Source organism: Balaenoptera ricei, chromosome 1 (assembly GCF_028023285.1).
Source record: "Balaenoptera ricei isolate mBalRic1 chromosome 1, mBalRic1.hap2, whole genome shotgun sequence".
NCBI lineage: Eukaryota > Metazoa > Chordata > Mammalia > Artiodactyla > Balaenopteridae > Balaenoptera > Balaenoptera ricei.
This window is the reverse complement of record NC_082639.1, coordinates 7,259,194-7,286,859: the sequence shown is the minus strand read 5'-3', so window position 1 is coordinate 7,286,859 and position 27,666 is coordinate 7,259,194. Positions and strand designations below refer to the sequence as shown.

The 27,666-nt window shown below is 61.2% G+C and overlaps 1 protein-coding gene across 2 annotated transcripts; it reads right to left on the bottom strand.

Annotated features, from left to right (window-relative positions):
* On the bottom strand, positions 1-24,562 carry TMEM201 (transmembrane protein 201). 2 transcript variants are annotated; one of them, XM_059912318.1, is made up of 12 exons: positions 24,344-24,562; positions 18,963-19,103; positions 17,493-17,613; positions 16,635-16,829; positions 15,236-15,412; positions 13,732-14,084; positions 13,043-13,246; positions 7,449-7,681; positions 5,185-5,256; positions 4,206-4,505; positions 3,244-3,381; positions 1-2,030 (listed from the first exon to the last, which is right to left on the bottom strand). In XM_059912318.1, exons 1-12 carry the CDS (start codon positions 24,454-24,456, stop codon positions 1,933-1,935), a joined length of 2,145 nt encoding a protein of 714 aa, XP_059768301.1. In that variant the 5' UTR covers positions 24,457-24,562; the 3' UTR covers positions 1-1,932. The 2 variants fall into 2 exon arrangements, with proteins under 2 accessions (XP_059768301.1, XP_059768311.1); XM_059912328.1 differs by lacking the exon at positions 18,963-19,103.
* Between the last annotated feature and the right edge of the window lie 3,104 nt (positions 24,563-27,666).

The window sequence follows — 27,666 nt, the reverse complement described above, 5'->3', positions numbered from 1 at the left end:
TATAGTTCAAAGGTTGGTATCTTTTTTGGTTTCCTTTTTTTTTGCTTTTATAAAGAAAAATAAGGTTGTATTTTTTGTTTGAAAGAAAACATAAGTCAGCCCCCTCCCCTGCCCCTGGGGGGCGCTAGGACCACCGGCCCTGGGCAGGAGGGGCCAGGCTGGCCCAGGCGCGAGAGGAGGGGGCTGGGCACTCGGTCAGGGCTTCCTCAGAGCCAGAGAGGAAGGGCATTCGGGAATGGAATTTGGCTTGGTTAGGCAAAAAGTAAAATTAAAAAACTCGACACACACGCCCACGGTACGAGTGGGGGCCAAGAGGCACCACCTCCGAGTTGGAACCATCTCTGGCAGCTGGAGTCTGGGACGTGGCGTGGCCCCTGGCCCCCAATCCCCCTCGTTCTGGGGTGAGGGGCAGGGCAGGAAACAGTAGCTCTCAGGAGTGGGGGGATGTCAGAGCAACCTCCTCCCCCACATGGTAAAAAAAAATTACTAAAAAAGCACCCAAAGCTTAATAAAACTAAACCTCCCCGGCAGGGAGAATGGGGGCATCCTGCTTACCAGCAGAATGCCTTACCTGGCAAAAATGTGTAGAAAAATAAAATTAAACTTTATCCCTGAATGACAGAGTGAAGACCCTTCCCCTGCCCTCATGACCCTCCCCCCAATGAGTCTCAGAATTCACAGAGGCTGCCGCTTCCTCCTGAAGTGGCACGAACGCGTGCACTGACACGCGCACGAGTGTGCACGCACACACGCACACACACACACAGCCCCACACCTGTGTCCAGGGCCCAGGGCAGCGGGACGGGGATTCTGACACCCACAGGCAGTCTCTCCTTCCTCGCGGCATCGTGAGGGTCCCTGTGCCAGACTGAGACCCATCCTTCCTCTTCTTGGGGGCAGGATGGGACCCCAGCACAAGGGCAGGCGTAGGGGGCAGACCGGAAGGGCAGTGGCAGGACCAAGGGGCATGGGGTAGGAAGCAGGCTAGCCACAGTGGCCTGGAGACAGAGGTCACGCTGAGCCCACCGTGACAGCAGAATGCTGAGGGTGGGCGTGAGGGCCCAGTCTCATCAGAGACCTGCAGGCTGAGGGGTCAAACAAGGCCCTTGTGGACAGCGCATGAGGGAGGCGGCTGGAAACGGGGCAGGGCAGGCCCTGGGTAGTGCTCTCATGGTTGGCAGGGCTGCTGCCCGGGAAGGTCACCAGAGGTAATAAAATGGGGGCGCAAGCAGGGAGAAATGAGTCTGGGGGGTGGTGCTTACACTAGTCCGGCTGGGCCCCTGAGACCCAGGAACTCTGAGGAGCCCCGGGCAGGAAACTCACCTGCCCACCCAGGAGAGCCAGAGGGAAGGCCTAGCCTACAGCCCACAGGAAGGGGCAGGACAACGGCAAAGGATGCCGGTCCTCAACGGGGCCTGCCAGGGGAGGTTTACCCTCCACCCGACTGGAGACCACCCCTCCCTCCTCCCCCAGGGAGCCTGAGGTGGCCCACGGGACAGAGGAGTACAGTACGAAGACGTAATCACAGCCCGCGGGTGCGGGGTCAGGGCCAGCTCCTGATCCCGTCACAGTAGTCGTGGCATTCCTGCCAGGCAGGGCTGGATGGTGGGGAGGGACCCCAGGGTCACGCAGCCCCTCGGGGACCCCTGGCTTCAGGATCAGAGTGTCAGCACCAAACACACAACTGATGTCAGCCAAGGAGGTGGGCGGGGAGGGCTGTGATCCCCAAGACCATGCCCAGCCCCGCAGTCTGTTAGGTGGGGGAGAAGGCTTCCGGGAACAGGACTCCCTCTGGCGAGGTCAAGGGTCCTGGAGAAAAGGGCGGAGGCGGCAGCCCCTCGAGGAGGGCTGAGGCCGGCAGTGGTGGAAGCGGCATGCACCTGGGCGCACCCTCCGAGACTCTCTGGGTGCCGGGAGGCTGCGGACCGCGGGTCAGCGCAGGCTCTGGTACAGGTAGGCCGAGGTGAAGAGGGCGTTGACAGTCAAGCTCACGGCCAGGAGGCCCCGGATCAGGGAGGGGCCTAAACGACCTTCCAGAGAGAAAACGAGAGACCTGTGAGCGCTGTGGGGCTGAGGCCCCGCCCCCAGGGAGGCTCTCCTGGGCTGAGACCCCGCCCCCAGGGAGGCTTGCCTGGGCTGAGACCCCACCCCCAGGGGAGGTGCTCCTGGGCTGAGGCCCCGCCCCAGTTCTTTCCGGGCACCCAGAGGCCTCCCCATCTGAAAAGACACGGGGGAACGTGGGGTCACTTGGTTAAATTCTGACTCCTTTCTTTTTTCGGCTGTGCCCTGCAGCTTGTGGGATCTTACTTCTCTGACCAGGTATCGAACCCGGGCCCTCAGCAGTGAAAGCGGAGTGCTAACCACTGGACCACCGGGGAATTCCCAAGTCCTGACTCCTTGGAGATGCCTCTCTTCCTGACCCTGTGCCACCAGGCAGGTACGGGCCAGGGCGGTACACACCTGCACCTTGCCATGGGGTACGCCAGCTTTACAGACACGACAGGATGAGTACCCTGCCCAGGCCTCAAAGGCGATAAGCTGCTGACTGGGGTCCCCCACCCCAAGTTGATGCTGCTGGGTCACATCCCAGACCCCACCTGATGTGGGAGCAGCACCCATTTCCAGTCAGCTCAAGATGATCATTCCAGGAGAATCCTCTGTCAACATACATGTCTCCCACACGTCTGGCGGCAGTACCAGGAGCTGACTGCTGGGCTTCACACTGAACTGGGATTTGACCTCACAGCCCGCCCCCAGCCCGCAAGCAGAGGAGCCAGGATTTGAACCCAGGCCACTCAGTGCCCTGCGCAGCCTGCAGCCTCTGCACTGGCCCCCAGGGCGCCCACGCTGACGCCCTCCTGGGGAACTTTCTCCAAAGGTGAAAGTGTTCTGTATCTGTTCTGTCCAATCAAGCGGCCACAGGCCACACGCGGCAATGGAGCACCTGCAACGTGGCTGGTGCAGCTAAGCAAGTAGATTTTTATTGTTATTACATTTTAATTGTTAAACGTAAAGAGCCACCTGTGGCCAGAGGCTCCTGTAAGAGCGCAGATGCAGACCCTAATCTGAGCGGGGATGCTGTCGCAGACGGGGTCCAGGAGGCCTCGGGTGGGCCACCTCACCCTCTCCTGTCACCCAAGAGCCCTCGAGGGGCTGTTCTCGGACAGCTCTCAGGAGGTGGCTGCGGACCCGCAGACCCCGCGCCACCCTGCCCTCCCCCCGCGCATCGCACGGGGTGCAGACCTCGCCAGGTGGTGGCCTCCTCCGCGCACCCTCTGGTGGTGGTGTCCACCACACAGGAGGATGACTGCGACGAGTCGTCCTCTTTCTTGATGGAGCGGCTGCTGCAGGTGCTGCCCCTTTCCGGCGCTGACTTCACGTCTGCAGGGAGAAGGGGTGTTTCAGCGGGAGCTCACGGCTCACCCCAGGGACAGACGCGGGGCAGCTCCCCCTCCAATCCCAGGATGGTCCTCGGACGTGGCCGGCCAGCCAGCCCTGCCGGTCCCAACTCGCTCGGCCCGCCCCGGGCAGTGGGCAGTGGGCAGTGGGCAGTGGGAGGCCAGGTCCTCATTCAGGTCCTGTCTGCGTAGCTGCCGTGAAGGGAGCTGGTTTTAGATCAGGAGCAGCAAACTCAAACACCGCCAGGCGGTGGAAGACGACGGCCACAAGCGAGGCTGCAGAGGGGGCAGGTCGGTGGGGCAGGGAGTGGCAGAGGCTGGGCCGTGGGACCTCAGCCTGCCCTTCCACCTGTCTGGCCCAGCGTGGCCAGATCTTCTGATATCATACGAGACACAGGAAATCCACACATTCATGTGAAAGTTCTAGATTTTAAAGGTTGAGGCCTAATTTAAAAAATTCTAAAATGCTTTGCAGAAAAACTTCATTTGAGCAAAACAAAAACATCTGCAACCAGATGCAGCCTGATGCATTTTTGATCCATCCCAAGGAACAGAGGATCCTCAAAGTCAATTGCAAAAGAAGAAAATAAAATCAGCCAACAAAGGGCAACGTCCTGGAGGGTTCAAGGTCACCAGAAGCCAGGCCAGGGATGTCTGGACTTGGAAGAGTGGCCACACAGTCAGATAAGAGCCAGGACAGGCCCCGTGTGACCTCTTGACGGTGTTCCCACCGCTGCACACTGACCAGAGGCCTCCCACGGCCCGCTGGGCTCTCCTGCCTCCGAGAGGGCGGTCAGAGGGCCGTACCCACGGTGTGCTTCGTGTCCCGCGCCGGCTGCCTCTGTGGGATGGGGGGCGGCTCGACGGTGAAGAGGCTGCCATTGCGGGGCGAGTGTTCGTCGGAGCTGCTGGGGGTGTTAGGGGCCTCCCCAGGGGGCGACGGGAACAGCAGCAGCTTCTGCCCCTTCAGGTTGAGCCGGGCAGGGCTGATGAGGGGCCTGCGGTGGCGCAGAGAGCCAGAGCTGGAGGCCACTGAGCCGGCCACGGAGGGCGCTGGGGAAGGGACCGGGGAGGAGGGGCAGCTCCCCGACAGCAGAGAGAAGTAATCTGGAGGGCGGGAGGATGACAGAAACAAAGACGACAATATCGTGTCAATGTCTGCTCTGGTTAGAGGAGTGGCTTTGATCCTGGTGCTTTTTCCTGTATTGACCCAGGGAGAAAGGCAAGGCTGGGCCTAGACTGGGGGGCAGAGGGGAGCCCTGCTGGGAACTGAGGGAGGAGGGGCCTGTACTTCACCAGGCACCCGAGAGAGGGGAGAGGATCACGGAGCCTCAGCCATGCCTCCTCTGCCCCCTTCCCCCCGACTTCTATCCAAAGCCCCTGGTTCCTCCCTCAGCTGAGAGCAAGGCCCGGGGAGAAATAAACCCTGGAGACCTGAGGTCAGCGACCCTGAGCCCTGCTGACGCCGGCACCCCAAGTGCCGCCTCCATCCGTCACCACTGTAAGGACGACAGCATTGTAGCTGATCCTAGAAACTCTCACGCCCATTTCACAGAAGAGGAAACTGAGGCACAAGGGCGTGAAGCACTTGCCCAGGGCTGCACAGCTGGGAGGCACAGGGCTGGGGTTTGAACACGATCCCCTCTGGGGGCCTGTCTGACCCCAAAGCTCACGCTTAATGCGGCTGCTGTCCCGCCCTGCACACGCTCTGGAAACGCCCGGCCCACACGCTGCCCCACCTGAGGCGTCTTCCCGGTCACTCCCCTTGGCATTCTGCCCTCCTCACCTGAAACCGGAACCTCTCTGGATCGGGACACCTGAGACGGTGGGCGGCTCCCACTGAACAGATACCCTGAGTCTGGAGAGGAAAGAGAAAGGCAACACAGGTCCCTGCGGAGACAGGGCCCCGGCTCCAGCCCCCTCCCCGCCTCGCACGGCTGCTCTGCCAAGACCCTGCCAAGACCGTCACCCAAGACCGTCACCCGTGTGGAGCTTTCACGAGGGCACGTTCCCACGTCGCAGATGAGGAGACCGAAACCCACAGCAGGCCGCACGGGAGGTCGCGTCCCGGTACCTGACCTGCGCCTTCTTCGCTTCAGCCGTTTGGAGCCCTGCCCTGCTCCACTAACCTGTCGCCTGACCACCTGCGCTGGGCCTTGGTGCACAGAGCCCGCTGCCCCTTCCTCAGCCAAGTGCACCCCAAGGGCAGGGGCTCCATCTCATGAGCCCCTTGGTCCCCCAAGTGCCCCGCTGACAGCCGAGCGTGGAAAGATCCGGCGGCCTCCACGTGCCCGCATGGGGGCTGCTACTCCACTGCCCGAAGGGCTCCGAGGGGTCCGTCGGCCACAGAGCCCCGCCTGCCCCTGCCACCCACCGGTCCGGGGACACAGACCCAGGTCAACCCCCAAGTGACTGTGTGAGGATGGCCACGTGGCCCAAGCACAGCCGGAGTCCTGTCAAGAACTGGGGAGGGGCCTTCTTGCTGGGTGTGAGCTGGAGGGACGCAGGGGTGAGGCCTGCAGCGAGAGGTGCAGAGACAAGTAGAGCAGAGAGAGAGAGAGACGGGAAGATGGACCCTGGCACTGCACCTGCGCCCCGGACCACCAGGGCCTCCTGACACCTGAGCCGAGGACCCGCCCCAGCAATGGAGACTCTGGGATCCCACTCTGAGACCAGAACTGCTCTGCCACCCTCGGGGCAGGGGGCCTCCTGAGCCCTCGCCTCGGGCCTCCCAGGGCAACCGGGAGGCTGCCTGCTGACACAGTGTGCAGGGCCCACACCCACGCTGTCCTGCAGAGGCTCGGGAGCTTGGGCCCCTGCCCCACCCTGGAGGCCTGCAAGCGTGGCGGGCTCCTGGGGGGGCTCCAGAGAACACTCTTCTGGGGAAGGGCCCAGCTTCCGGGCCCCCCAGGTCCCTGGGTCCAGGGCATTCCATGTCCACCCTGCTCCCCTGCCCCGCTCCAGCTGCTGCTCACGGAGGGCCCGCAGAGGCCCTGTCTATCAGCCCCGGGGCCTGAGCTCAGGAGCTCTGCTGAAAAGCCATTTCCAGAGGAGGGCAGGCAGCAGCTACCCTCCGCCAGCAACGTGGCTCACGTTTGGTGACACAGAAGTCCCTGGAGTCCAGGTCTCCGTACCACTCGGGGCTCTCACCCCTTCAATCCCAGCCTGAAGGCCTCAAACACTACCCACCGCTCAGCTCACGCGCTGCGTCCAGCGAGCCGTGTCTCCTGCAGTGTGGCCCACCCCCTACCTACGGGGACGCTGGACTCGAGTCCCGGAGGGAAACAGGTCCAGAGGGGTGTCGGCCTGGAGGGGGAGCCCCTGCTTGGGGGAGCTGCGCAGGGGCTTGAGACACTGCACGTCAGCAAGCCCAGCTTAACCAAGATGCCGCCCACCTTCCTAGAGGCTGGATCCTGCCGCAAACCCCCGCAGCCCAGGCCGCACCCCGAGGGTGAAGCAAACCCCGTGGGCACTGGGTGGCTTCCCAAAGTGAGGAGGGTCGTCACGGAAGCCCCCGCAGGGCTCCTGGGAAGACTCTGCTGGGGAAGGGGAGGGATGAGACGAAGCCTCCCGTGACAGGGGCCAGGTGCTGGTCACACCGGGGCTCCCTAAACGCAGCGGACCTGCACCGAATCCCTGCCCTCTGGACCACACAGAAAGGCCGGGGGCAAATTTTGCAGCCCCCAGTGTCTCAGAACAACGGCAGTTAATAATAACGGTGAGAACGGTGATAAAAGACAAAACCCCATGGGCGGGGACGTGGACCCACCGGATGCCTAAGCGCTTTAAATACACCACCCGGTTTAACCCTCACGACCACCCACAGGGTGGGTTCCACTACTGGCCTCAATTTTTTTTGAGGGCAACTGAGGCTCAGCATGGTTAAGCCCCTTGGCTAAGGCAGCCAGCGAGTGGACACAGCAGGGTCTGAACCCAGTTCCGCCCGTCTCTACAGCAGAAGCACCACAACCCACCTCGGGCTCAGCCAGAGTCTCCGAGCCCAGCTGCCCCCAGCCCCGCGCTGCCCACCGCTGCCCGAGCGCCACTTACCTGCTCGCGTCAGAGAGGGGATGGTTCCCAGCGAGAGGGCCCGGCTGAGGCGGCCGGGCAGCGAGGAGGGCGAGGCCCGGCGGGGAGACCGGAACAGCTGCTGGTTGGCAAGTGGCAGGAAGCCGGGCGGGGCAGGGATGAACAGAGCCGGCGAGGGGCCTGCGATGCTTGGGCAGGGGACGGCCAGGCTGGGGCCGGCAGGGAAGAGGCCGGCAGAGTCTCCCGGGAAGTACCTGCGAGAGAGAGCCCGGCGGGCATGGGAGAGGGGAGTGGGTCAGCCCCGGGGGCCCTGGAGCGGCCTCCGCACGGCGGGCCCCCTCCCCTCCCACGGTGCGAGGTGGGGCACGAGTCGGGGTCCCAGAGGAGGCGTGTGTTAGTTGCAGCAGAAAAGCAGTCCGACCACATTCACGCCATTAGGAGCGGGTGGCTGGGAGGTGCCAGCGTGACCCACCCCTCCCGGCATGCCCCCTCCGATCCCCCTCAGCCTCACAGCAAACTAGGTCCACTACGAGTCTCGGTATTAAAGTGACACTGTCGCCCTCACCAGCCTCACACCAACCCTTCACCTCGAAGCAAAAACGCCCAGCCCTGCGCTGGCCGCTCAATCGGGCCGACGGCCTTGGGCTCCTCCGCGCCGCTTCCTGCTCAGTGCCCAGAGCCCCCTGGCAGCGGCCGAGCTCGAGGGGCCCCTGCTCCCCAGGGCCCGACCCTGGGAGTCCTGCCGCTGCCCTCTGGTCTCAGACACTCCTCAAAAGCCCCTGGAAGAGCGGGGCGGAAGGCAGCCAAGCTTGGGAATCTCCGGGAAGAGGCTCTGGCCGGACACCAACTTGAACTTAGAAAGACCCGTAACGATCGCAAGGCTGCCCGAAAGACGGAAGGTGACAGTGTCTCTTTAACTCGAGAATGGTACAGATCACACAACAGGACCCGGTGGCCCCAAGCCAGAATGTCAACCATGCTTCTGATTAAGGCAACCGATTACAGAGGGGGAGGGACAGAGGCAGTTAATACATGATTAGTCCGCCGTCTGGACGGAGCTGCGGGAGGTCCAGCCTTACCTCGGTCCCCAAGGGACAACTGAGCCCATGGATAATGTGCCGATGGACGGGCAGGCTGGCTCAGTCCCTGCAGCAGAGCCGGGGGGCTGCCTAAGGTACCCACCCCGTGCCCACCACGACCCTGAGCTCAGGGCACCGCTGGCCAAGCTCCACTCCACTGATTTCCCTATCTTTCATCCCTGACCCTCTCTTTAAACAAGTTTTATGAGGAAAGTGTGGGGTCAGCTGATGCCCTCCTGGAGAATCGCGTGACCTCTTTAAAGCCTTCCAAAGCACCAGGAAGCCACCTGGACTTCAGAACCAAAGCTGGGGCCCAGTGTTTGGGGGACACGGGGAAATCAAGGCAGGAGCTCATCAAGCAAATCTACGGCGGAGTCTGGGCAACCTGGCTGGCCCCAGGCTGGACGCGCCTGCATTCCACCCGCTGACCCATCCTGCCTAAGCCCGTCTGACCCCTGCCTCCTTTCCCCCAAAACACCTGCGGAAGGTTCTGCCTCTAAATACAAGATATGATTTTGTGCTGTCATTTTAGAATGACATACCGTTTGGCAGGACAGACAACCTTGAGGAGTGGCCCAAGGTGGGGGGACACTCGGCACTCCAGTGAAGGGCAGTGAAGGTGCGCTGGGACCTTTGGCCAACTTGCTCCAATTATGCACGAAGCCCCGCCCCCTGCTGGGGCCTGCACCTCCCAGAGGACCCCATCTGCCCTGTGCAGCAGCAGCCTGATGAGGGCAGGGCACGTGGGCCATGGGGACGGGCACGCCCGGGCCCTTCCAGCGGGTGGCAGCGCGACTCTGCCCGCACTGGGCTTCCTGTGCCGCCCCACCGGGCAGCCCACAGGCCAGGCCAGGCCGGGAGTCGGCCGAGGGCCACCTGCAGTAATCGGCAAGTAAGAGGAGAGGGTCCAAGTCGGGCTGCAGGTTTCAGAGGTGGCCAGCTGGGCCCAGAAGCTGGGTTTTGTCAGCTCTTTCCTACTCTTCCCAGATTCTGCTCACACCTGGGGCTGCCCCAGAGCTTATAACCTGAGTCTCTCATCCACCTGGCACAGGTGCTTTCCCAATCTCTGATGCTACTACAAATGGTGGCACCGAGGGGGAGACGGTTCTGTGGTCTGACCCTCTCGCTGGGACATGCAGTGGCATCACTCAACTAGCAGATCCTTGTGAAGCACCAAGCGTGACCCCTTGTCCTGGCTCCGCAGAAGACAGGCCCCAGGAGGCCCCCGTCTAAGGAGCCCCATCTCTGCCAGGCTCCCGAGTGCTGCACACGGACTGACACTTCCTCTGGCGACGCCCCCCCAGACTGCCTGTGCCTTCAAATCCCATCTCAGAGAGGCCCCAGCCTGGATCCAAGTCTGTGTGTCAGCCGGGACACAGGGGCTCCGGGGAGGGGGCGGGCGGCTGGCTGCACTGCCTCCCATCTGACACCGAGGGGGACCTTTGATTTTCCAAGCCAATCCCAGGCCAAGCCGGGAACAACAGGAGAGAGAGAGGACTACATTTTAAGCAGCAGTTTATGGAGACGAGGAAAAGTATGAGCCAGCAGGGCACCCAAGGATGGTGGGCCCTGAGCCGTTTGGTGCCCACGCTGCCAGCTCCCAAACCTGACTCTGGTGGGCACCCCCGTCCCCCGAAGCCCCCGCCCCCGGCACAGAAAGAAGCCTCTGAAGGAACGTGAAAGAAAAAAACCAGAAAAGACGTGGTGCCTGACGCCCACCGGTCAAAGCAGGGCCCCGGAGGCATTTATTGAAAATACAGCATCAAAAACACTACATCTATGGCCGGGGGTTGCGGTTACAGTAATGAGAGGATCACTAGACAATCATCCACGTCTACACAAGAGAGGATGGGACACTCGGTGACAGCTGCAGGCAGAAGGGACACGGGCCCCTCCCGGCGGGCTCCTGGGCAAGCGTTACGAGCGAGCCTGCTCGGCCTGGGGCGGGGACCCCAGAGCCGGAGGGAGAAGACGGCCCCTTGATCCCAGATGGTCTGACTGTCGTCCCCAGCGGAGGGGAGAGAGGCCCCCAGCAGGGCCGACACATTCCCAGGTAATAAGCCACGATCCCAGTGGTGCCCGCACTTCCTCAGCTGTCGCCAGTAATGTCGGAAGGTGCTGGAATATGCTCTATGTAATGAAACTTTAAGGGACAGGTGGGTGATTTTCAAACATCACACCAAACACTAAAGAGGCCAGGAAGCCTTCCTCGATGAGCTCCATCTCGTGACATGAAGGTGTCCTTCCGTCCCCACTAGGGGGCAGGAGCGACATCTGCTCAGCAGGCTCCGGGCCAGCAAGAGAGCTGGTTAGGGTTGTTATAAATAATTTAACTTAAGTACACACGTACACACAGATGTCCTGCTTCTACTCAACACCAAGAAAAACAGTAATTAGCATTGCGCCGCCAGTTTCCTTGAGAACAGGGCATTCCAGAGGGCAGGGCGCGCACAGCCAACGGACACGGGCTCCCCGCCCGGCGCCCCTTCTCCCCGAGGCTGGCCGGCCGGGGCGAGGGACAGGGCAGCCCCCCCACTCCTCCTCCGTCTCGTCAGCGCTCTTCCACCTCACGCTCCTCCCCACCCGGGCGCTCGGCACACGGATGCCGAGGGGTGAGTGGGGAGGGGCGGCCGCCTCGGAGCCCGAGAACATGAGGACGGCGGGGCCTGCTCCCCGGGGGCTCTGCAAGGGGCCTGAGCCGGGCACGCTCCACCTGCCCCTCAGGCTCAGCCAGCTGACGGCCCTTTCCTGAGTTGGACCCGCACACGTGTGTGATCCGCTCTTGCCTTCCCTGGGCTCCCATGTGTACAGCGGAGGGGTTGGCGCACTTGGGGCCACACCTGGAGGGGGCTCATGCCTGCAGCGAGGAGCGGCAGGACCCAGGGCCCTGGAGGGGCGCACGGCCTTGGTCCAGCCTCCTGCCACGGCCCTGGGAGGGCAGCCCCCAGGCTGGGAACTGCCTCCAAAGGTGGACAGCATGTCAGCCTCCAGGGCACATCCACGCCAAGGTCAGCACTCAGGGGCCCTGGAGAGGGGTCCAGCTCTCCCTCCACAGGCGGTAAACAGGCTGGCACAGCAGGGCCTGGCCCAGGGAGAGCGAGGCTGAAGCCCTGTGGGGTCTACGGCTGCCCTACAGGGAAGTGGGAAGCAGGAGCTGTGGTGCCCTCCCTGAGGGGCTCTAGGGACCAGGAGGAGGGCAGTGACAGGCCAGAGAGGAACAAGGTGACAATGACCTGGTGTTATGGGCCTGTGTGTCCCCTGGGCTCCTTACCCCATGCTAACCTTGGGCAGTTGGAACTCTTGCCAGGCATCATATTGGAGGAAGTGGGTGAGAGGAGGAAACTGGGGACACCCCTGGCATGGGGGGAAGGGAACAGGGCCAACGAGAGCAGTTCAGGCCCCGTGCTGCCTGCCAATCAGGGCCGCCTCGGCCCAGGAAGCCTGAACCCCAGTCCCTGCAGGGAGTGAGTGGAGGGCTTGGCCATAAAGGTTGGGGTCCTGCCTTTTGAGGGCAGAACCAGGGGCTTCCCAGGAGAGTGGGCAGAGTGTGTATGCCCGGGTTCTGCCTATCTATCTGGCTCACAGTGGTGCCCAAACAATAGAGAAGTAAAGGAGAGAGTATTTAGACCTTAGACCTCCCCCCAGCCTGGGCCAGTTCCCACCACGGCCTGGCTGTTAAGAAACCTGCTGAGCACAGGAGAAGCAGGATTTCCTCCTATCCACCTTGAGAAAGGCCTCACCCCACACACTCACGGTCAAGGCCTGTCTGGGCCTAAGAACTGCACTCTCCATTCCTGGGGAAGGAGGCTGAGGGGTAACAGGGTCTCAGAGCAGGGAACCCAGGGGGCAGCCCTGTCTCCTCCTGGTTTCACCAGCTCCACGGGGCTTACGGGGCAACGGGCAGGACCAAAGGGACAGACCAGAGAAGTGACGGTGGGACGAGGTAGGGGGCTCCGCTCTGGCCCCGGCTCAGCAGCACCTGCCCATGCCAAGCAGCCCGAGTGGTCAGGCCATGCGGCTAGGGCCCAGCCTGCAGCCACTGTCACCAACCCATGTCAGGGGGCCCAGAGACGGTGCAAGGTGAGAGGAGAAGCAGGCAGCCGGCCTGCAACCCTCTTCCCGTGGTGTCAGAGCCAGGAAAAGGGCCGTGGCCAGTGTGGGGTGCCTGGAGCTGCCAGCAGGAAGCCACGGGTCAGAGGCAGGCAGCATGGGTGCTGCCCGTGTTCCAGGCTCAGGACAGTGAGGGGGTCTTTGGCCAGAGAGGTGGTGGCAGTGAGCAGCTAGAGAGCACTCGGGGGGGTGGGGGCCTGGGCTGGGGAATGGCTTGGTGGGGCCAGAAAGGAAAGGGGGACAGGCCTGACTCCTCGGGGAAGTGGAGGGGCTGGGCCAGGACCTGGGGCCCTAGGCTGGGCAGGGGGCGGGAGTGAGGCAGGTAAGAAAGATGCAAGACAGAGGGGCCCTGTCTGCGCTGCGGGCAAAGCCCTGGGCCTGTCCGTCCGTCTGTCCTCCCCCCGCAGTCACTGCTGCTTCTCTGACCTTCGGGGCCGGAACCTCCGTGGGCCCGTCGCCTTCCTCGTGGCCACGGCGGCTGTGAAGCCCACCAGGCAGCACAGGGACGTGGTGCTGAACTTGAGCGTGTCCAGCCAGCTGGGCGAGGCAGCCTGCAGGTACTGCTCGGCCAGGTGCAGCGCCAGCAGCAGGGCCCACAGGCCAGTGGAGAAGGCGTCGATCCTCCGGAGCCTGCAGGGAGAGCGGGAGTGAGGGCCCAGCGAGGCGGGATAAGACGACCCCTCCCGCTCCTGCCACCTTCATCCACCCCCAGCCCTGCTCAGAGGACAGAACCCAGGGCCATGAGGAGAGCGTGGGCCTCTGAATGCCGCTTCCAACAGTTACAGGCCGCACGACTCTGAGTCAGTGTTTCTCTGAGCCTCAGTGTTCTAGTCTGTACGATGGGGCTAAGAAACCTCCCTGAGAGTCACTGGGAGATGATGTGGACACCGTTCGGTACAGGGTCTGCAACCGCACAGGGAAGCAGAGCAAAGGCCCAAGGGCGCCCCTCGACCCTCCAACAGCCCGCGAGCTAGGTTATCACCACCCGACTCTGCAGATGAGGAGCCTGAGGTGGAGCAGCGAGGCAACGTGGCCCCAGTGGCCCCTCAGAGCCCCGCCCCTCCAGCCCGGGGCCTTCCTCCCACTGTGCCCCGCCCTGCCTGCCCCCCACGCACCTGACGCGGCCGGCCAGCAGCACGGCCAGCAGGCAGGTGAGCAGGCCCAGCCCCACGACGCCCATCTGGTGGCTCTGCCCGAAGGCCCAGGCCTCGTGCAGCTTCTCTGCCACGTGCTTGGGCAGCAGGCCCAGCAGCTGCCGCCAGCCCTCGGCCCCAGGGGCTGTGCCGTTGTCAGGCGGGGCCGAGCCGTTGCTACCAGGTGGCAGGGCCGGGGGCAGGGGCGCCCCCGGGGCAAAGGGGTTGCTGGTGCCATACAGCGCGGTGGTCAGCAGGAAGGCGCAGGCCAGGAAGGCGAGGGCTCGCAGCACGATGACCTGGAGCGGGGCCTTCACCATGGACGAGCAGAAGCTCTGAGGGGGGGGAGGGAGAGAGGGAGACACTGGTCAGCAAGAGGGACAGAGCCACCGACATCCGTCCTGGTGCCCACTCTGTGCACGGGGGTCTGGCCAGGGGCCCACTTCCTGAAGAACCCACCAGTTCCTGATGATCAGAGATGCCCTAAATTCTCACACACTCTTGGCTCTGTTTCTGGTTCACCACTGGGTCCCATTAATCTGTCTCATTTCTGGGCCGTCACCCCACTGCGAGCTCCTGTGTGGGGAAGAACTGTGCTGCCACATTCTCTACAGAAATCCTTTTGATGTGATGATGACCTCTTCTTTCAAGTATGTTTTTTTCAATCGTTTTCAAATTCTCATAAAAATTTCCTACTGCGGCTTTAACTGGAATTGTAATAAGTATACAGATAACTCTGGCCAAAATTAAGTTAAAAAATACAGCAGTAAGTTGTTCAGTCTGGGAACACGATGGAGAGGAGGAAAGCAAGGGTCAGAGCATCCCACTGTGCAAATGGGTGTGTGGCTGGCGCGTGGCTGTGTGGTCGGGGGCCTGGCTGCAGACTGGGAAGCACACACCAACCAGTCAGCGAGATGGTCACAACCAGCAGGGCACCTCTGGGGACCCAGGGGGTGGGTGGGAGTTTCTCTGGGGAGGATGGTTTTTACTTCTAAACCCACTTGCTACTTATATCACATTGTTTTAAGCCAGGACACGCCAGCATCTGAGTACAGTGATAAAAATTAACAATGGTTTTAGCCAGCCAGTCCTGGGCTCAAATCCTGGTGACACCACACACCAGGTACGTGGCCTCTGCGAGTGACTTAACCTCCCCAAGTCCGGTTTCCATGGCGCCTTGGAGAGCACCCACCACGAAGGCACTGGGAGGAACCCACACAGGCGTTGGGAGGTGCCCAGGCTCAGCAGGGCAGCTCAGAAGCCCCCATCACGCACGCAAATAACAAACATTCTCCGTAGGACCCCTGCTCTGCTCCGTCTGGGGACAGGTTGGGACGTGGCCCCACGGGACAGCTGTTGCCCCAGGGAAAAGGGCCTCAGCTCTGCAGAGCTGCCCCTAGTCACTGGCCCAGCCCTCTGGGAAGGGGTTTCCTGCACGGACTCAAGGGCTGGGGTGCCCGGAGTGCCCCACGGACGCCCCTCGGACCTGCGTGTGGGTCTGGTCGGCCTCCCGGCGCTTGAACCGGCGGCTGAGCAGCAGGGCGCGCAGCTGGCGGTTCTGGTGCTTGATGTAGTGCTCGACGGCTGCCTGGCACGGCCGGCACAGCTTGTACATCTGCTCCAGGTGGTGCCGGTACGCCTCGATCTCCTCGTCATACCTGCCCTGCGGAGGGGGACGGAGGCTCAGGGTCTCCAGGGGGCGACCGTGTGCAAGTCGTCCCCAATCTGCACCTGCTTCCCCCGCTGCCCAACAGGACAAATGGCTGGGAATAAGGGCCGCCCAGAGGCCGGGACACGGCAGGGCCCTCAGGTGACAGCAGACACTCCAGCCAATTCTGTCGCTCCGAAGGACGCACCTTGAGGCCAGAGCCTGGGACGTGGCCCCTGCTTCAGGCCCTGCTCCCGGACTCCAGAGCTCCAGGAAGGCAGGTGACCCACGGGGTAAGGTAGCTCTGGGCTGACACCACCTGGACGTGGACAGACGGACAACCCAGAGGTGGGCCTGCCTCCCCCCTTAAGCCCAGTGGTCTAGAAGACACTGGAGAGCCCCCGGCCGGGCCAGGGCCCTAGCAGAAACCAAAGGGCCTTTACGCTTCAGGAACAGCCCAGGAGACCCGAGTCCCACCCCTCCTCCCCCGGGAGACGCAGCAACACCCACTCCCCCCGCCCTGCTCCCAGGGGAGGGCGGCAGGGCTATCAGTTTGGTCTCTTGCTGGGACTGAATGTGCCAGAAGACCTGCCCTGGCTGCCTCATCGCACGTGCCTGCCCTTCTCTCTGCAGCCTCCCCGCCTCTCCCCTCCCAGGCCCAGCTCACCTCCATTTCCCTCCCTCCCCCACTCCCAGGCTGGGCCTTGGGAAAGTCAGTGTCTCTGGGCTTCAGCTGGGATTTTCTCCTGAGCTCACGGAACCCCCAGACTGGGCGAGGCGACATCAGCTAGATGACGAGGCTGCTGGGCTCCACGGTGGACCCGGCGGAGGCAAAGCCCTAACACCAAGCCTCTGGGCAGCGCCTGTCTCCCCTCCTCTCCCGCAAGCCGGGGCATCGTCCACCAACTCCAGGGCAAACTGCCCGCCAGCCAGTGGCTGAGACTGGCTCAGAGGGACACGGACAGGATGGTCCAACAGGGCCCCGAGCTGGAGCCCGAGGACCCTCCCTCCCCCTGCCCAGGGACAAAGCCCTCTGGACCGGCACGAGCTGGGCCTTCCACGACGCTCCCAGGCTTGGGGCCCCCAGAGCAGTGACACGAGACAGGAAGAGCGAGAAGCGAGTGGCAGCTGAGATGACTAGATCACACACGCGGAACACAGGGCCAGCACGGGCCGGGGTGAGGAGGGGCCTCCCCTCCACTGCTCTAGCGCCCAGCCCCTCCCACGCCCCGCTCACCTCATCACGTGGCGAGAAGGCAGCCAGCTGCTTGATCTTGGTGGTCTGGTGGTGACTGCACCGCCGGCACAGCAGCACCTGGCTGCTCACCCACTGCGGGGGCTGCACGGGGGCCCGGGGGCCGGGCGCGCCGCTCACCACGTGGTTCAGGTGCTCCAGGTACTGGGCGGGGATCGGCTTGTTGTAGTCGCCGTTCTGGGGTGGGGAGGAGGACCTGAGTCAGGGGGAGCCCCTCCCCACGGGCAAGAGCCTCCCCACGGGTTCGGGCCAGGCGCCGGACAGAGGCCCCGCGTGCCGACACTCCACGGAAGCGGATCCCTAACGCTCCCTCGCTTTACGTGCAACGCAGAAGCTCTCCTCCCAAAAAGACTTCACGGGAACCCCCAACACAGGCGATACGCTGAGGGTGCAGCCTGGACCCCGCCCCCTGCCCACACTCCCACCTGGTGTCCCTCCTCAGGACCCAACAGGGGCTGGCACAGGGGTCGGCAAACTCTGGCGATGGGCTGGCTGCCCACGTCTGTGAATAAAGCTTTCCTGGGCTTGAGTCACAGCCACAGGCGCTACTCATGTCTGTGGAGACTCTGCAGTGCCGGGCAGTCGCAAGAGACCGCGTGGCCTGCAAAGCCTGAACTCCTCATTGCCCGGCCCGCAGAGAGCCTGCTGACCCCGGCCTGGTGCAAGGCAGAGACTGGGCTTCAGAGCCAGAAAGACCTGGGTCTGAACCCAAACCTGCCAGTTTCAGAGCTGTGACTTTGCACAAGTCACCCTAGCTCCCCGAGCCTGTTTGCTCCTCCTCAAAGGAGGGGCCCAGGGTCAGGGCCCAGGGCCCGCAGGTCCTGGATGGGAGGGCCGCACCTCCTGAAAGCCGTTGTACTGCTCGCAGTGGGGGCAGTCCCAGCAGTTGCGGTTCCCATAGGGCACCACCGTGTCCTGGTTGCAGAACCAGCAGTTGACGACGGTGTGTGTCGGCTTCATCCTGTGGACGAGGAGAGTGGAATCAGCGGGAAGACCTCCGTACTCATGCGACAGGAGACCAGGGAGAGCATGTGGGAAGCGGGATGGGGACCCCGAGCTGGAGATGCAGGCAGGCGGAGGAGGGCAGGACGCTGTGTGTGCAACGGCAGGACCTGGGCTTCTCCTTGGCCTCTGAGGCCAAGCCTCCCCCGAGCTGGAGACGCACCAGGAACCCAGGGCCAGCCAGGCCATGGGGCCGACAGGGACCAGGCTCTAGAGCCACACTCCCTCCCCGCAAGGCCCGCAGACCTGGGCCTGTTCCCAGGATGCGGAAATGGTGCTCCCTGGGGAGTTTCCAGATGGAAGGCACCTCCTGGGCTTCACAGAAGTCCCCAGGACAGTGAGGGCCAAGGAGGCCAAGGGGTAGGGACTGCAGAAGGCTGCTCAGCCTGGGGCCCCCCTCCCCGGCAGGGGGACAGGACAGGCTGGCCACAGTGGCCCTTGCCAGCCACACGTGTGCTGACAGGTGGGGTGTGCAGGATAATCCCGGCCCAGACACCGAGGGATCTGTGCTCCAGGGCCCTCCATCCATCTCCCTGGCTGTTGGGGGTGTGTGTGTCGAGGGGGTTGGGGAATGGACATGGCAACTACCAAGCAAACCCCTCCAGTCCCAAGAATCTAAAACAATGTGGGCGACAGGTGGCAGCTGCTTGAGCCCTGGGGTCCTGGCCTTGCCACTCCCGTCTCCCTACTCACCCCCAGAGTCCACCTCCAGCTCTGGGGGTGCCACCTGGGCCTTTGCTGGGATGGGCAGCCATACCACACACGGACACCCCTACTGTCCACAGGACAGCACGGCCCCAAGCTTCCACAAGCCAGAGCCCCCGGCCCTGCCACCTTCTCGTCTCCCAGCCTTGGCCCGCATCTGCAAAGTGGGAGCGATCACAGAACCAGGGCATCTGCGTGTTACAAGGACCCAATGACACAAGACACGTAAAGGTGCTTCGCAACGCAGGGCGCTGGCTGTGTCACTACCCTGTCCCCGGGATTGTCAGGGGCCTGGAAGAAAGGCTGGCCCGCCGGGAAGCAGAGCTGCTGCTTCTCACACCACTGATGCTTCCTGGCCTTTCCCTTCCACTGACCATGGGCAGGTTACTAGGGTTCTCCAAGCCTCAGTCTTCTCACCTGTCGACTGGGGACAAGACATGTCAAGTGTGGAAAGCGCTTACGGTGCCCAGCTGAATACCCAATAAATGACAGTTTACATGGGGAGGGCAGGGGAGGGGAGGAGAAAGCCCGGACAGAGACAAGGACATGAAACCAGACCCTGCAGGGAAGGGTCCCAGGGTCCACAGAGGGCACCTGGCTCACCCCAAGCAGCTGCAGCTCCAGTTCAGGCCAAGGCCCTCAGAGTGGACGACAAGGGACCGCACGTCTTCAGCATCACTGAACCAGAGGGCGAGGCCCAGAAACTGCAGCACTGGGCAGCGCGGCTCGTGGTCACGGTGTGGCCTTTGGGGAAAGTCATTTCTTTATCTGGCCAAGGGGGATAATGATAATCCCTGCCCCCAAAAGGCTGCCGAGGGGATCAAATGAGAGAATTTAGGAAAGCGCTGAGCTGGGCAGGTGATCAGCGGAGGCATTTTGACAGCTTCACTGGGCTTCAGGCAAAGAGCAGTGGAAGGAGGCGGCTAGCGGTATGGGAACCTGCTCTGCTGAGAAGCTGGCACTTGCCATTCCTGGGCAGTTAAGCACTTGGCTTTCTCTTTGTTAATTTGTACCTGCTTTACAGGCTTCTTTGTTGGAGCGCACAGTGGTGTGTCCAAAGGGGTGATGAGGCAGGCCGGAAAACCTCTCCCCTCTGCCCCCAGGTCCTGCTGTCCTCATGATGGGCCCCTCTGCCCCCTTCACCCCAGAAGCCCACCGCACCACACCCCGCCTCTGGAGAGAAGCCAGCAGAAGAGCTGGCAGCCCACGAATAAAGAGAGATGGGAAGGGAATAAAGACGACTGGTGGCAGGCGAGCAGGAACTGAGGTTTTGGTCCAGGGGGCCAGGCAAGAAGCCCCTCCCGCCCAGGAAGTCATCATTTCCACCCTGAACCTCCAGCTCTGTTGCTAGGGAAGTGAGCCTGGCCTGGAAGGGGGTGGCAGGAAGGGGAGGCTGGGGATGAGTCCTGGTCCCTGGGCCAGCGGCTCTGGCTTGGTAATCCCTGCCCAGGGCTGGCGGGGTGAGGGTCCTCTCTCGCGGACAGGGCAGCTGCCTGCCACCTTGGCCAGATGGGGTCCCCGTGCCAGGAAGTCACCTCCCACAGCTCCCATGGGGTGAGCCCTGAAAACGCGTGCAGGCCTGTGAGCGGCAGACGGACCAGCAAAGCTATGGGGAGCTGGGTGTGAATGTCAGCTCCCCAAGCACCAGCGCCGCTGCCGCCCGCCCGAAGCGTCACGCGCCAGACACGTGGATGAAGTGACTCACGTTCGCGGGCTGCACATGACGGCTGACTGCACAGCTCGTACGTACTGTCCCCACAGCCGCTGGGCGGTCCTGGCCTCTGGGCCTGCACCCACCTCTACCAGGCCTGACGCGGAGCCTTTGGGTCAGCCTATCTGAGCCCGCTTAGCCGGGGTCCTGCTCAGGGAAACGCCCCTCCACCCTGCTCCCCTCCTAATCCCTCAACCCGCTTCTCCCGCAAGCCAACAACCTGCGCCCCCAGTGAGGCTCTGGGTCCAACCACTCTTCGTGGTGGACAAGATCTGAGGGGACAAGACAGAGTGTCCCTGTGACACAGGCAGGAGCAAGTTAGATGGGTCCAGGCCAGGCCACCTCAGGCGGAAGGTTGGGCCCCAGAGAGCGAGCGGCCAGGAGGGTCTGGAAGGTGCTCACCCAGCTCCTGCTACCTGTGTGCTGAGCTCTCAGCCTCTGCTGGGGTTGGAGGAGGCCTGAGGCAGCCAAGGGCAGGATGGGCCCCTGGGGGGGAGCCAGGGGCAGCTGCATGCTCTGGAACCATCCCTCCACAAGCCCCAAACCCACAATGGGGAAGAAAAGATGAACACAGGCCCCTAACAATGGTATCACCCCCTCAGCCCTAAACACGGGCAGTCAGTTACAACAGAGCTCATGCCCTGGCATCCCGCTGTGCCCTACTGGTCTGGTGGGAGCGGGCGGGTGTGAGTTCTAGCCCACCACTGGCCCACCTCTCTGAGGGCTGCAGCTCCCCTGCCAGGGGGCGGGCACCTGCTGTGAGCCCAGCACTGTGCCACATGGAAGAGACACTGCGTGGGGCTCAGTCCCTGTTGGGGGCGGGGGGTGCTCAGAATCTGGGGGAGGCCCGTGCGTCCACCAGTCTCCGCCAGGCCCTGAGAAGTTCCCCAAGAGGGTTTGGCACACAGCCTGTGACCCTGGGCACCATGTGCTGGCCTGGCGGGGTCTGGAAGATGGTCTCTGAGAGTCAGGCTGGTTCCCTCGGGGGCCGAGAGGTCAGCCTCCAGCAGGGCCCCGAGGGGATCCCAGGACAGGCTCATAGGCGAGGGGTCCTTGCTGGACCCCACACGGCTCCTCACCTGCTCCTCTGTGCCCTGAGTGTTGTCCGATCCACCGGGGAGAATCCAAGGAGCAGCCTCCTGGGCAGCGGGACAGCGGCACCAATGTGCAACACAGTGCCACCAGGACCCAGCGGGCCTCCAGCCGCCCGCGCCGGCCTCGAGGCGAATCACACTTAGGCCCTCAGCAGTCCAGCCAACACCAAGACAGAAAGCCCGGATCCGCCCTCGGTGGACCACGCCGGTTCCTCAGCACAGCCCACGCTGGCTGGGCACACGCTGGATCGCAGGGAGGCAGAGACGAGCGAGGCTCTCCACTCCTGACCCGGACACAAGGACGAGCATGACGACCTCACAGGGCAGCTGGTGACAGGTGCCACAGGAGAGAGCCAGCAAGTGGCGCATTTGCCGTCACCCTCAAGAAGGGGTTTGCCGGCCAGCAAGGCAAACGAGCAGACGGCCCTCAAACAGATGGACTGCGGGCAGGGGGGGCGCCACCCGGCATGCGTGCAGAGAGCGGGGTCCCCCCAGCCAGAGTGCGCAGCACCAGGAGAGCCCGGCGAGAGGTGGGCGGGAACCAGGGACCCTGGACGCCAGGCCGAGGCTCTGCTCCTTTACCCGGGAGGCTGCATCCTCTCTGTCTCCAAACACCAGAAAGTGGACAATCCAATAACCACCTATGGGGGCCTCCAGAGGTCTTGAGTAGGGGTGTGCTGGCAGGAGATGGACACGATGCCAAGCGGCAGAGCCCGGGGGTGGGAGTTTGGGTGGGGGAGGCACAGGAAGCCACCAAGACTGCCTGGGTACAGGGCGCGCCAGCCTGGGGAAGCGTAACTGGGGCTTCCACCTGGCCTCCTATGGGTGCAGAGCGACAGCCAAGTTGCTCAGTGAGGATCCAGAGCACGAGGCTTGGTTAGGAGCTGAAGGGCCAGAGTGAGGCAGGGCTCTGCCGTTTAGCAACTTGATGTCGTAGGGCAGGAAGCACAATCTCCCTGGGCCTCTGTTTCCTCATCTGTAGAACGGGGCCAACAGCAGCTCCTGCCCGCCCCCAGGTCACAACACACGGTCCCGTCAAGAGGACTCCGCGGGTGGGAAGCCAGGGTTGGCCCTGCCTGAGGCTCTGGGGACCGCAGCCCTTCAGAGAAGCGGGCTCTTCCTCCTGCTCCCCGGCCGATCCTCCGTCCAGCTCCCTCCATCTCTGTGCTGAGCCCCCAGACACCCAGCCGGCCAAGTCCATTTCCAGAAACAACTCTCCTCAAACGCCCTCCCCAGGGTCATTCAAAACCCACGCTGTGGCCAAAGCCATTCCTCACTGTCACAGTTTCCCCCCCAGAGGGAGAAGGGCTCAGCCTGGTCTTGCTTCTGAATCGTGACAGTGGCTAATTTACGACCCCCAGGCAAAGGCCAGCGCTTTGGTAGAATCTCAGAGCCTCCTGGGAAAGGGCTGGTCCTTCTCAACCAACAGGTCCCAACGCCACACCACAACTCTGGTGTCATGCCACACTGGTACCCTCCTGGCTCCCCTCCAAGCAGCTCGCCCAACACTGCACCAAGGCCTCAGACTCCTGTCTCCGGGAGAGGGAAAGCTGTGGCTGGCAGCCCAGGAGGGGAGACGGGACCCCCAGGAACAGCCACAGCACAAGACGGGAGCTTGAGGCACAGTGAGCAAACCCAGTGCGGATCCAGCCACACCAACACGAGTGAGAGCTGCAAAGCCTGGAGACAAGGCCTGGCCCAGGCTCTGATCCTTGGGCTGATATTCCCTGCCCCCGGTTAACTGGGAGGCAAGCCGGGCTCTGGGCACACCTCTGCTGTCGACACGCTCTGGGAATCTGGGCAAGAGCAAGCGGCATGCACCTCTGCACCTCAGTTCCCTCGCGTATAAGATGACTGGTTTGAACCAGTTGGTCTGGCAAGCCCCTCCAGCTTCCAAATTTTGGGCACAAGCCGGGACACGTAGAGCTGTGCGTTGTCAGGGACCCCTTGAGGCCGCCCCCTCCTCAGCCTGCCGGTCTGGCTCATCCTGCAGACACAGCTGATGTCCCTCCTACCCCTTCCTCCCCCGGGAAGCCTGTGACTCAGTCGCCCTCACTTCTTTTCCCCTTGGGTGAGAAGCAGTACACGGTGGCGGCTAAGGAAGAACAGACATGCCCTCCAGGTTCAAGTCCCAGCTCCCCCGCTTGCTGCTGAGTGACCGTGGGCAAGTTCCTTCGCTTCTCCCACCTAAGAGCTGCGCTTCCACATCCCCTGCTGAAGCTACAAGCCCACCCATTCTGTCTCCAGAATGTTCTCACAACCCCACCTTTTTTCCCTATCCCCTGGGAAGGTGGATCAAGTGGGGAGACAGTGGGGCTGTCCCTGAGGTCCTCCTGAAGCAAGAGGCCATTAAGCTTTTATCCCTGACCATGGAGGCCAGCTCTGCACGGGGGGGTCAGCATGATCTCTGAGCCGGGGTCGGGGTTGGGGAGCCGCCACTGAACCCGCTCAGCAGCCCAGCCCGGTTTAAACACCTCTGAAGTATGTCAGCCTTGCCTGCTCTTGGAGGCTGTAGAGCCCGGGAGTTAGGGATGCAGGCTCCAGGGTCAGGATGCTTCAGCTCACACCCTGACTCGTCTAATTAATAACAATTTATGTAGCTCTTTTGTCCCTCATCTTCTCTAGACAGAGCAGGGGCTGTGACTCTGAAATGGGCTTATGTGAGATTAGAACAACGCCCGAGACAGCGTATGCGGGCCAGAAACCACCGGCTGGTGTTCACGCGACCCAACGTGCTCCTGAGGACCAGGGATCGGGGCTCAAGACGGAAAGGAGCAAGGCCCGACTCCCGCTCGACGCTCCCGCAGGGTTTGGGGACCCTGCAGACCCTGCGGCTGGGCCAGCGCAGGTCTCCGCGGGGGAAGAAGTTCGTACCTCACGCGCTGGCTGTCCCCGCCCGCCCCACATTCCTGGGGTCCCCCAACCCACTCCTCAGCCGCTTCCCGACTGGGGATCCCCAGCCCGGTTTTCTTTCCGGGGGCGGGGCGTGCACGGTGGGTCTCAGCGCGGGGACATACGGGCCGGGCCACACCGCCGCGCCGCGGCCTCGCCGCGCACGGACAGCGAGGCGCGGGCGGCCCCGGAGCCGGCGGGCTTGGGAGGACGGCGGGCGGAGGGCGGGGGCGGAGGCGGAGGCGCGGACGTGATACTAGCCGGCCGCGTGGGCCGCGCGCACTCACCTCCGCGCGATCCGGTAGAGCAGCACGCCGGCGGCGGCGCACGCCGTGACCCCCAGGCCACCGGCCAGGCCGGCCGTTGGGTAGCGGGCCAGCAGCGCGCTCATTCCCTCCATGGCTCCTGGCGCGGGCGATGGGCGGTGGACGGCGGCAGGCGGCAGGCGGCAGGCGGTAGGCGGCGGCGTTGGCGCTGGCGCTGGCGCTGGCGGCGGGGCCGAGGGCCGCGGGCGGGACGCGGAGCGGCGGCGCGCGCCTCCTCCCGCCGTGACCTTCGCCGCTTTGTAGCCGGCGCGGGCCCGCCCCCTGACTCGGCGCGCTCCCGCCGCGCAGCCAATCGGAGCTTGGGGCGAGCCCGGTGGGCGGGGCGCCGGCGGAAGTCGCCGTACTGGCCAGAGCGCGCCCTCCCGCGGCCGGAGCGGGGAGGTGGCGCGGGGCCCGGCCCGGCCCGGCCCTTCTCCGCTCCCGCTTTGCTCGCCCGGCGCCCCAACTTCAGCATCCCGGGCTAGTAAGTCTTTCCCCGGCTAGTCCGGTCTTCCCAACGCCTAGCCAAACCGGGCCTATGCGCGCGACGCTGTTTTACGGCAAGTCGGAGCTTCTTAAGCCGCTTCCACTGAAGCCACTCCAATGGTCAAAAAATTAGTTTGTAGAAACATGAACCCCGCCCCCTCCCGCCATAGGGAGGAAGATAACTAGATCATGGGACAGCCATGCTACGGAACGTAATTCAACTATTAGAATGTCAGAGCTATAGGTATTGGCCTAGAGGGACGAAACAGTTAAAAAAAAAAAGCAACATGCACATTAATTTTGTTAATACCTCAGTTTGAATAAACTCCTACAATATGTGTATGTTTATTGGAATAGACGATGATTAATACTGAACTGCAAACAGCTACCTCGGGGGGTGAAGATTCACTTCATGACAGTGTTTTAGTATTATTGGTTTGTGCTAAATTACTTTTATAACTTAAAAAAAAAAAGCGCAAGTTAGGAATATTTGTATTTAATTCTGCAATATCTATTTCAGTGTTCCACAACTATTCGTGTTTTTTGAGGTCAACACTAGAATCCTTACCGTCCTGGACAGTGACGGGTGATGTAGCAGCAAATGTTACCTGTTTCCTGTTGCTGGTTAATCTGTCCCACATCCTAGCCCTGTGCCTTCACCAGGAACTGCAGACAACGGAGCAGGGCACGAAGCCTGGGCAGTGATGAGAGTCTGCCTGCACGCTCCACTTTCTTGGAAGTAGGTGTCAGAGCAGAGGCTTTCCTGTGCTTCACTTCTGATTTCACCACAAATGAATGAATAGCAGTGAAGCTTCCCTTCAGAATGTGAGGCGTTGTATTTAAGCACCATTCTCTTTCCAAGGAAGATTAAGTGTCTGTAGAACGTCCCACTCAAAGGAAGGGCTCTGTGATCTACGTGGACAAAGAATGCACCCAACAGTTCTGTCCTGGGCGTGACTAGAAGCTCACCTTGACTGGGGTGGAATCGTAATCCTTAAGTGAATTGAATGGAATGGTTTGCTGGACCTTAGCTTCAGAGTCGGATCATCGCGTAGGCTCGGATGCCCCTTCCACCTTACATTCATCTACTCAGCAAGCAGCACAAACCCACGATTGCTCAGTTTACTACTTACCTCCGGCGAGCCAGGCAAGCCTCAGAGCCTCTCATTTGTAAAATGTGCATGATGGTAAAATGTGCCTCCCAAGTTTGTCAGAATTAATTTAAATGAGAAAGTAACACTTTGCACAGTGCATGGCACACACGGGTAAGCAACGAGGGTTTTAAAAGTCTTATACATACGACTACTGAAAAATGGTGAAATGTCAGTGACTAAGCTTGTGGAAAAGGGAGAAATCAATCATGGGATTTTTCCATTAACAGCTCAGTGATATATGCCACTTTAAAATCCAATAAGCCCCTTTCTAGAGGAAGCATCACTTTCTCCCTGCTTGTTCTCTTCCTACTTCTGGTACTCAACGTTTCTTTCATTTCAATGCCCTGGTGCAGAAGCAGAGAACTAAATTATACCAGCTTAACGTCAAACTTATTACCTCAAGAATGTATAAGTGAAAATTATTTCCAAATAATTCTCATACCCAACTAGTGAATATTAAGCAACCTAACTTTTGACCTTCATATTAGATAAAATCTTGAGGAAAAATTCAGGCTTTCGTATGAACATTAAAATAGGAAGGTGTTGCTAAGTGCCACTATTAAACAGTTAAAATGAGCTTCTGGAATAGAAATATCTTTGCTGTCACGCACTGTAGAATCACTGAAGTTTGACTAAAGTCATGTATTTTGACTTCCATTTAGTGTTGACAGTTGTAGCAAATTATGCTAGAGGGCTCAGAAACACCAACCCACCTCCTTTATGACCAAAGGTGAAGAGAATTAGACTCAATTGTATTTCAATTTGAAAATATCCTCTTCTCATCCCTACCAGAGTATCTGCCACTGAATCTGAAGTTACAGGGCATCAGTGATTAGAATCAAGTATCTTTCTAGATATTCAGATTGAAAAATAACCTTAATGTACAGTATACGCAAATTCCAGTGAAAGAGTTCATGGGAAGACCATCTATCTTACCTGCCTTCTGTCTTATTATCTTTCTGTCCTTTATTAAATTTCCTTTACAAATGAGGGGGGGTTTACAACGCTGGTGATTTCTCGTTTCTAGGATTTTTTTTTTTAACCTTAAATTCTAGAGTATTTAAACACCACCAATGCCTCCTGTCAGAATAAAAGAGCACTCCCCTAGGGGTGGGCAGTCAACGGTGCTCCCCGCCCCTCTTCTCCAGTGGTGGAGCCCCGAGAACAGGGCTGCAGACGTGCCACGTTCCACACTCACAGCTGACTCAGGAGGCTGCCCTCCGACACTCTCACAATGGACCTGGGCTTGACTAGGCTGAACTGGGGGACGTACATCCAGGGGCAAGTTAGTTGGTAAACCATTCTTTAAAGCTCTTGCCTTTGGTTCAAACTGGGGATAGAGGATAACTTCTGGAAAAGGTTTATAGTTTAAAATATTTAGTGTCAGGAAGCTGTACTTATTTTTTTAAACTCAGCAGCCGGAAAGCTTAAATGATCAATCTGTGGAAGGTCTGGAGACTAGCTGGGAAGTCTGTCCTGGTCTGCCCTGTGCCATCAAGATGTGGCACTTCCTACCTGTCCCACAGTGCAGGATCTTACAGTCAGATGAGAAAACAACTGTACCTTGACTTGATAGTTTTTCTCTGCGTTTCTAGGCTTATGCTTCACTGAAGTCCTTAGCTACGGTTTACCCTATGGCGGACATAAAAGAGGACACAAAACAAA